The sequence below is a fragment of the Geotrypetes seraphini genome, chromosome 1, assembly GCF_902459505.1.
Source record: "Geotrypetes seraphini chromosome 1, aGeoSer1.1, whole genome shotgun sequence".
In the NCBI taxonomy this organism is placed as follows: Eukaryota; Metazoa; Chordata; class Amphibia; order Gymnophiona; family Dermophiidae; genus Geotrypetes; species Geotrypetes seraphini.
The window spans coordinates 126,851,027-126,861,017 of NC_047084.1; the positions used below are offsets into that span (position 1 = coordinate 126,851,027).

Consider the following 9,991-nt stretch of genomic DNA (forward strand, 5'->3'; position numbering starts at 1 on the left):
AGGTATTTATTATTTAGCACAAGTATTGGTTGAAAATGGGAAGATTAAGAGTTTTCCTGACCTTTCTATTATAGTGGGAGGGGGTCCTGGGTCATTATATGCGTATATGCAATTGGTGAATTATAGTAATAAATTGAAGAGATTGAATTTTTCTTGTGGAGTTCATGATAAAATTATTTCCCATCACTCTAACCTCCATCTAATGAACTCACGATCAATCCCCTTGGAATACCACCCCTATAGTATCACTTAGTCCAATCCTCAAACTAAACACCCTACAGACTATATCATCAACATTATGTAACCAACGTCATGTAATCACCAATGCTATGTAACCACCTTCTATAACATGAATCTGTTGTTTTGTAACATCTGTAATTTACTCTTCTCCTGTAATGCAATTCTACTGGAAATGCCCAGATATCTTCTATATTGTAATCCGCCTAGAACCGCAAGGCACAGGCGGAATAGAAATCTCTAATGTAATGTAATATTTCAGTTTCTTTATTACACAAGTTGTGGTGTAATTTATTATATACTCGTACATACGGGAAAATTCTACAAAATTGGAATGAGGAGTTGGGAATTCAGATTTCTCTTCTTGATTTTACACAATGTATTAATACAGGGGTGTCCAACCTGCAGCCCGAGGGCCGCATGCGGCCCCGTGAAGTATTTTGTGTGGCCCTGGTCAAGGGCGATGCAGTGATTTCCTCTGCTGCCCCCGGGTGTTTACCATTTCGCCAGCTCCCTCCTCTGTCTTGCTGCAACGTTTGCGTGTTTGTGCGGCCCCAGAAACATTTTTTTCGGCCAAGGAGGCCCAGGGAAGCCAAAAGGTTGGACACCCCTGTATTAATAGATTACCAAAAGTTATTACCGAGTTTATTTGGAGAGAATGTACTTATAGAATTTTGCATAGGGCTTATTTTTCCCAAACTCAAGCTTTTCATGCGGGTTTAATTAATACCCCAATTTGTATTAAATGTAATAAAGATCCTGGCACATTATCTCATGCTTTTTGGTTATGTCCTTTAATCAAATCATTTTGGTCTGCCATCCTATTATTTTTGCGTTCTTTTTGAGGTAATTCGGTAGTGGGTTGTCCTAGGGGAATAATTTTTGGTAAAGCTGCAGCTTGTGGGGTTTTTGGCCAAAGGAAATGTCTTTTATTTCAGAAAGCCTGTATGATTGGACATAAATGTATTATGCAATTTTGGCTACAGAAAGAATCTCCAAGTTTCTGGCATTGGAGGAATCAATTGCATCGTTTGTTTTTATTTGAGAGTTGGGAGGTTAGACGTTCGCTTAGAAAAACTCGTCTTTTTATGGAGGTTTGGGATTCTTATATTCAGAATAAGAAGTTTGGTTCTCAATGATTTACGATGAAACTTAGGTTTTCTAATTACATTCCAGTTATTTATTTTATTTCTTTATTTTTATCAACTTTCATCTGGGGTGAGGGATTTCATTTAGGGGGAAAGGTAGGGGGGTAGATAAGATTGGATTAGTTCATATGGAAATTAATTTGAAGGAATGATATAAATTTGTATGAAATATTATTATTGTGATTCTTATTGTATTGAATGTATTTTTGCATTATCCTATTGTATTAATTATTTGATTCTTTCAATAAAAATTGTTATAAATTAAGACTTTAATGTGCTTTGGTTAGCGTTACTGATTAGCTCCTTGTCCATCATCCAGGCCTAGTTTTCCCCTCACTGTCTACCAAGGCTTTTCTTAAGAAAAGGGAGACAAGTCCATAAAAGCAATGTATAAAACCAGGCCTGGATCAACTTGTTCCCAGAGCCAGAAGCTAGTTAATATGCCTGAATTTAAGGAACTTGACATCTGTGCTGATGAAAATGATTAGCGTGCTAGATGGTAACCCTAGAGAGAAAGAGAGGGCACTCTCTAAAGTTCAAAGGGGATAGATTCCATACAAACATAAGGAAGTTCTTCTTCATCCAGAGAGTGGGAGAAATCTGGAACGCTCTTCCGGAGGCTGTTATAGGGGAAAGGGTTCATAGATAAGTCGGCGAAAGACAAAGGCGCACGCCGAAGAAAATTACAGTTTTAAGGGGCTCCGACGGGGGGTTTTGTTGGGGAGCCCCCCCCCAGTTTACTTAAGACAGGGGTGTCCAATGTCAGTCCTCGAGGGCCGCAGTCCAGTCGGGTTTTCAAGATTTCCCCAATGAATATTCATGAGATCTATTTGCATGCACTGCTTTCATTGTATGCTAATAGATCTCATGCATATTCATTGGGGAAATCCTGAAAACCCGACTGGATTGCGGCCCTCGAGGACCGACATTGGACACCCCTGACTTAAGAGATCGCGCCGGCGTTGGGGGGGTTTGGGGGGTTGTAACCCTCCACATTTTACTGTAAATGCGGCGCGATCTCTATTAAGTAAAGTGGGGGGGGTTCCCCCCATGCCCCCCCCCGTCGGAGACGTAAAAACAGTAATTTTGTGCGGCGTGCGACTCCACGCTGCGCTCAATTGTCTGCGCGCACTTTTGACCTGCCACCAGGGGAAAGTACCCTCTAGGGCAGGGCTGCCCAAGTCCGGTCCTCCAGATCTACTGGCAGGCCAGGTTTTCAGGATATCCACAATGAATATGCATGAGAGAGATTTGCCTGCACTGCCTTCTTGGTATGCAAATCTCTCTCTCATGCATATTCATTGTGGACATCCTGAAAACCTGGCCTGCCAGTAGATCTTGAGGACCGGACTTGGGCAGCTGTGCTCTAGGGATTCAAGACAAAGTTAGACAAGTTCCTGCTGAACCGGAATGTCTGCAGGTAGGGCTAGACTCAAATAAGTCTTTGACCTAAGGGCCGCCGCATGAGCGGACTTGCTGGGCACGATGGACCACTGGTCTGACCCAGCAGCGACAATTCTTATGTTCAACATAGCAGCTCGTTCAACCCTATGCACTAGATCCAGATTTGCCCAAGGTTGATCCAGTCCTGGGTTTATCCTACTGTATGGAAGGTACTGGTAGTTCCAATTGCATTCTCAAAAAAAAAAATGCAAAGCTACCAGTCCATGCATATGGTAAGGTAAACCCAGAACTGGATCAATGGACTTTGCAGCCTCTAAAGTCCCTCCTTGAGGGCCGCAGTCCAGTTGGATTTTCAGGATTTCCCCAATGAATATGCATGAGATCTATTAATAATAATAATAATAATAACTTTATTTTTCTATACCGCCATAGTCAGGCAACTTCTAGGCGGTTTACATTGTAAGAAGGCTGGACATTCAGCGAATAACAAGTACAGTACAATACTAATACAATACAATAAATCCACATATAATACAGTAGAGAGAGTCCAAATTCAAAATCATACAATAAGTTTAAATACAGTACCGAATAAAGAGTCTAGATGCAGTACAATAGTCTAAATGGTAACTTACATATTAATTGGAGGTCTAAGGGTAATGAGTGTCTGAAAGATTTAGAACATCTGTGAGAGGGGTCTTAGTGGGGAGGGGACCGTTTTAGCCAATGAATTTAGCGAATAGGGTGGTTTTGATCGATTTGCGGAAAGTATTATAAGTCATGTTTGGTTCGTTTATGTGGTTTTTCAGCCAGGTTTGCTGTCTGTTCGCTTGGAACTGGAAGGTTCTGTCCAAGAAGGATTTGTATCTGCAGCCTGTAATCTTTGGGTATGCAAAGATGTTTTTGTTTCTGGTCGTTCTTGTGGGGTTGTGTAGGGTGAAGTGAGTTTGTAGGTATGAAGGTGCTAGTCCCCAGGCTTGTTTGAAACAGGTGCAAGCGAATTTGAATAGAATTCGCGCTTCTATTGGAAGCCAGTGTAGCTTTTTATAGTAGGGGCTGATGTGATCGTTTTTTCTTAGTCCGAAAATTAGGCGAACGGCGGTGTTTTGTATTAATCTCAGTTTTATTATTGTTTTTTGTGGGATGCCTAGGTAGATGATGTTGCAGTAGTCAAGGAGGGATAGGATCAGTGCCTGTACCAGCAACCTGAATGAAGAAGGGTCAAAGTATTTTTTTATGGTTCTTAGTTTCCATAGCGTGTAAAAGCATTTTTTCACTAGTGAGTTTGTGTGGTCGGTCATAGTTAGGTGAGTGTCAAGAGTGATGCCCAGTATTTTTATGTTTTTGGAAATTGCGTATTCGTGATTATTTATTTTTATCGATGTTCTCGTAATTTTGTCATTGGGACTAGCCAGAAAGACTTTTGTTTTTTCTGCGTTTAGTTTTAGTTTGAAATTAGTGGTCCATTTATCGATTTCGGTCATTGTGTTTGATAGATTATCTACAATTTCTTTTGTGATGTCGTTTAAGGGTATGAGGATGGATATGTCATCCGCATAAATGTAGTATATTAAATTTAGTTTTTGTAGTAGGTGACCTAAGGAGGCGATATAGATATTGAAAAGTGTGGGGGATAGGGAGGAACCTTGAGGTACGCCTGAAGGGTTTTTCCATGGTTTAGAGTAGTTTCCATTGCTGATTACTCGGTAGGATCTATTTGTTAGGAACTCTTGGAACCATTTCTTTGCCTTTCCCGTGATTCCCATTGCTTCAAGGCACAGTAGCATGATTTCGTGGTCTACCAGGTCGAACGCACTGCTGAGATCTAATTGTAGGATCAGTGCGCTTTTGCCCTTGCTAAAGAGATCATAAAGGTGGTTCAGCAAGGAGGCTAGGACAGTTTCTGTGTTGTATCCTTTTCTGAATCCTGATTGGTGATCGTTAAGGAGGTTAAATTTGTCTAGGTAATTGACTAGTTGAAGGTTGACCAATCCTTCCTGTATCTTTGTGAAGAGGGGAATGCTTGCTATGGGTCTGAAATTGGGTGTCAGTGCTGAGGAGGCTTTTTGATCTTTGGGGATTGGAGTGATTAGTATATGTCCCATTTTTTTGTTTAGTGTTCCGTTTGCAAGGGCGGATGTTAGCCATGCAAAAAGTTCCTTTTTAAATTCTAGGGGGGCAATTGTCATGATTTTAGGGGGACATGCATCAAGTAGGCAGTTAGATTTGGTGTACTTGTTAAATAAATTTAGGAATTGCTGCCAGTTTGGGTATTCGAGGTGGTCCCATAGCATGTCTACTCTGGTGTCTTGGTCATGGGGGTCCATGAATTGAAGAGCATTTGTTGTGGATGTGGGTAGAGTTGCTCTTAATTCAGTGATTTTGTTTTGAAAGAAGTTGGCTAGGGTTTGTGCTGATGGAGTTTGCTCAGTGTCCTTTTTCAGTATTTGTGTTGTATCTGTTATAGTTTTTACTAGTTTGAATAATTCTTTGCTGTTTATTTTTGACGTACCGATTTTATTTGCATAATGCTTAGTGCGTTTTTCTTTGATCAGATTTTTGTATATTTTCATTTTTTGTTTCCAGTTTGTCTTGTCTGAGTCATTGTTTGTTTTTTGCCAGATTCTCTCCAATTTTCTTAGTTCCTGTTTGGTGGTTAGAAGTTCACAATCAAACCATTCGTTTGGTGGTCTATTTTTCTTTTTGTATGTTTTATATGGTGCTATTAGGTCTAAGAGTTCTTTGCTGTAGATTTCCCATGATGCGGGGAATTCTTGAATTTCATTGTTTATGGGTTGTAACTCGTAATGGGTCCAGAATTCGGTTGGGTTAATAATGCCACGGGTGGTTACTGTGTTCAAATTTGCGTTTTTGTGTTTTTGATGTGTGTTCTGTTTCTGCCAATGTAGATTGAACTTGCCAATGAAATGGTCTGACCAGATACATTTTTCCCAGGGACCTGGGTGATATTGTATTTTGGGGGTTAGTATTTCTTTGTGGGAGAAGGTGATTAGGTCTAGTTTGTGTCCTTTTTCGTGGGTTATTTCTGTGTCTGGGTTTGGAAAGTCCAGTGACATAAGGAGGTTGGCGATTTCAGTTATTTCTGGTTTTGTCTTTTGTTCTAGGTGAGTGTTTATGTCACCCAGAAGCAGGTTGTATGAGCCTTTTAGGTTAGATAAGGTAAGGAATTTGGCGAATTCCTCTTTCGCGCTTGACCATTTTTTGGGTGGGATGTAGAATAGAGTTGTGGTTAATGATTCTTCTAACTGTGCGTTAGTGATTATGCAAGTTAGTATTTCGAGATTATCTGAAGATTTGGAGTCGGTCATGGTGTAATTGTAGTGATCTTTTAGGATGATCGCTAGTCCTCCTCCTTTTTTCCAGTTTCTTGATAGTGGGATAATTTTATATCCCTGAGGTAGAAATTCTCTCATGATAGTGTTGGTGTCAGAGATCATCCATGTTTCTGTCAGAAACAGGAGATCGGGTTTTGTTTGTAGTATCCAATCATTTATTATGTGGGCTTTGTTTCTCACGGAACGGGTGTTTAGGTAATATCCCTTAATGTTTTCGTAACTGTTAGCTGTAGGGATTTCCGAAAATGTTATCTTTTTTATGTTTCTGTTGCAGAGCTTGTTCTTGTGTGGTTTGCGGTGTTTGCGGGTGGTGTTTAGTACTGTGATTTGATGAAGGTCTTGGTTTGGCTGGTTTTGTAGGAGTTGGAGAGGGTTGGTGGGCTTAGTTAGTTCGATTGGTCTGAGCCAGGAGATGGGGTAGGTGTGCATAGGTTGGGGGAGGTTGTCTTCATTGCCCCAGCATTTAGAGCTTAATAGGCATAGGTATAGAATCCCTAAGAGTAGTTGTTGTTTGTTGCAGATTGCCATGTTGTGTGGTAAGGTGAGTGGTTCGGGTTGTGATAAGTGAGGACTATTGCCTGGCTGGGTGTGGCTGGGTCAGTAGATACTAGAGAGGTCGTGGTGGGGTGAAACTGGTTTTGTAGACGAGTAAGTTGGGTGAGGGGACTGAGTTGAATTGTGAGAGCAGGTTGGGTATGGGGGGAACTTACGGTGAGGGGTAGCGAGATCTTAACTATGAATAGAAGGATAATCATACAGTAGAGTCTGTGGGGAAGACAGTTGTGGCTGGTTGTGCCTGTAGTACCGGTCATGCAGTAACATATAGTAATTATTCATGCATTAATTGGACAGGTCATGCACTAACAGGTTGTACATATGGTTGTAGGCTGTTCATGCATTAGTTGGTTATACGTGCGGTTAAATAATATTATGTTTATTAGGCAAGCAGTTGTGCATACGATTACATAATGTTATGCCTATTGAACATGCAGTATCAGTCTGTGCATGTTGACTACTCGTACTGGTCCAATAATAAACATGCAGTATACAATTGTACATGCAGTGTAAACATGCAGATTCTAATTTTAATGTGTACTTATCCTTGTTCTGGAGTGGTGCTTTTCGCTCAGGCGCTTCGCAAAGGTGCGTGCTAAGGTGCACGCGCCTTTGCCGTGCGCCTTAGCTGGCGCGCCGAACGGCTGCGCGCCGTTCTCGCAGGCAAGAAAAGGTATTCGCCGAGGGGGGGCGGAGCTGGCTCACACGCCCGGATGGGAGGGGGGCGGTTTCACTGGAGGCTCCGTGGAGGAGCCGGCCCCGAGATGAAAATGTGCTGCCGATTGCAGCTGAGGGTGTCCGACGAGGGTCTGTGGCAAAAACGGCCCGAAAACAAACTGAGGCATACAACGAAAGCAGTGTATACAAATAGCTCTCATGCATATTCATTGGGGAAATCCTGAAAACCCGACTGGATTGCGGCCCTCGAGGAGGGACTTTGACACCCCTGCAGCACCTGTGCCTCAATAAAAGGACACTTGGCTCCCACCCCACCCCCTATTCAAAGGGCCCTCACAGCCACATCCAAGCAGGGAAGTTACCCTTCCTGGCACTGAACTGGCAAACTAGTCTCTACAGGGGCAAAGCTGATATGCTCCTCAGTGAACTTGAGTGGCACTTGCTTCCCCCCCCCTTAGAATGACACCAGAATACAAGTGCACATTTCCCAATCTCTCCCCTTTATAATAGGTACCACATCCACTTATCAGCTTTTCATCTTATGTGGAAGCAAATTACAAACAGTACAAGAGCAGCCCGATGACAAACAGAACAGCTCCAGCTCTGCTCTATAAATAGCGAGATGAAACTTTCCTTGCCTAACAGCTGAATGACCTGATCAACTCTGCTTCTATTAGGCCATTCCTGGCCATTCTTTTTGTTAGAAAAAGGAAACACGACACTCTCCTAGTTGCAGTGGTTCCCAACCCTGTCCTGGAGGACCACTAGGCCAATCGGGTTTTCAGGCTAGCCCTAATGAATATGCATGAGAGAGATTTGCATATAATGGAAGTGAGAGGCATGCAAATCTGCTCCATGCATATTCATTAGGGCTAGCCTGAAAACCTGATTGGCCTGGTGGTCCTCCAGGACAGGGTTGGGAACCATTGCCCTAATGGGAGCCACAGCTGCACCCTGTGTGCTTCTAATGCCCTGGAAGAAGATGCCAGAGGGGTACAAAAAGCCCAGTGGTGCTGGGAGACAGGGATTTCCTCTCCCCTACTCGCTTTCTCCAGAAGAACTCTAAGCCACCTTTTGCTGCCCCTCCAAAAGGAGGAAGGTGTTACCCCATTTAAGGAAATTCTCAGTAGGGTGTGGGATACAGAAAGCCCACGGTCCTCTACAAGTCATGCACTGGCCCTTCTGTTTGCAAGGGACTGAGACCCGGCTCACCCATCGTCTCCATGAACTTCTCATAATTATCATTGTGATCCACTTTCCAGGTACCATCAAAAGCCATGCTGGTGAGGGCGGGAGAGGAGGCTCGTCTAGACAGCGTCTCTGTTCAACCTGAGATGAAGGACAGCCCTGCCCAGCTGCAATTTATGTGCTCCCTTATCTGAGCTCCCATCAGCTGCTGCTGATGTGGCTGGCTAAAGCTCAAGGGCCCTGCTCTGGTGCCCACCCACTGGCCACGCCTTGGTACCTGCAGCTTGGATGTCCAGAGGGGGCACAAGGGCTGTCCTGTTGCCTGTAAAGAAAGAGCTGAGTGCATGTCCCATTCTCCCTTCTGTTTCCCACCCTTGCCCACATACCCAGGAGCAAAGGAGAAGCTTGGTTTCTAATGAGCCCAGTCTAAGACTACTTTCCAGGTCTCTCGCCTTTGAAATGCTTGGAAGAGCTTACAATCTAACTTGGACAGACAGACAGATATAATATAGAGGGTTGGGGATGCAGAAGCCAAGGTGAGAGGAGTCAAAAGCAGGCTCAAAGAGATGGACTGACAATTATAGACGGTCCCTTCTCAGAAGAGCTTACGATCTAACTTGAATAGACAGACATGACATATAGCGTTGGGGATGCAGAAGCCAAGGTGAGAGGAGTTAGGCTTTGAAAGCAGTCTGAAAGAGGTGGACTTTTAAACTCTTGCCCACAAATCTCTGTTGTAGTCACAGGGCTGGGAATCTGTTATCAGGCAGCAACTGTAATAACCATCCATTGCAGGCCAGTGTTGTCTTTTCACCTGTGCCAGCTCTGCCTCCCCTCTGCGTCATGGTCATTGTCCCTGCCTGCACCTGTCACCGACAAAGAAGCTCCCAGTAAACCTCTGCCATGTCCAAGAAAGTCCACAAAGGGGTGTATTTGTGGGTAAATGGATATTTCAAATGTGACCCAGTGAGGAGGGATTTTGCATTTTTCAGAAGTAGTTTCAGGGAAGTTATGTTCAGGAGCACTAGTTCTATTCCTGTCCCCAGAGAGTTCACAATCTAAGCTACGTCAGGCGCTAATGTTCACCTAAGGTGCACGACAAGCTAAAGCGTTCTGCATTAGTTTTGGCATCTCTGTGCATTTTTATGTCAGAGGTGGAGAATGGGGGTGGATTTGCTGACATAACTGGGTTCTGTGTCTATAATGCAGATCCCTCAGCGCCTTGTAAACTGGAGGCGTTACGTGCTCCTGTGGTCCTTTTTGTAAATAGCTGTGCACTAATGATAATCTTAGCATCCGGCCAAAAGAAAATAGAAAAAGGCTGAATTTACGTCATGCTAGAAATGAGTTCAGCGCATGGGGAAGACCCGCGTAAGGACGCTCTAAGTCCATTTCGTAACGCTGCTTAGTAAAAGGATCCCTAAGTGA

The 9,991-nt window shown here is 43.4% G+C and overlaps 1 protein-coding gene across 1 annotated transcript in view; it reads right to left on the bottom strand.

The window, feature by feature from the left end:
- LOC117352676 (fatty acid-binding protein, intestinal-like) overlaps positions 1–8,716 on the bottom strand; it is a 30,896-nt gene extending 22,180 nt beyond the window's left edge. The window contains exon 1 of the mRNA XM_033929254.1: positions 8,588–8,716. Coding sequence (XP_033785145.1) covers positions 8,588–8,654 — 67 coding nt within the window. The 5' untranslated portion in view covers positions 8,655–8,716. The remainder of the gene's footprint in view (positions 1–8,587) is intronic.
- Between the last annotated feature and the right edge of the window lie 1,275 nt (positions 8,717–9,991).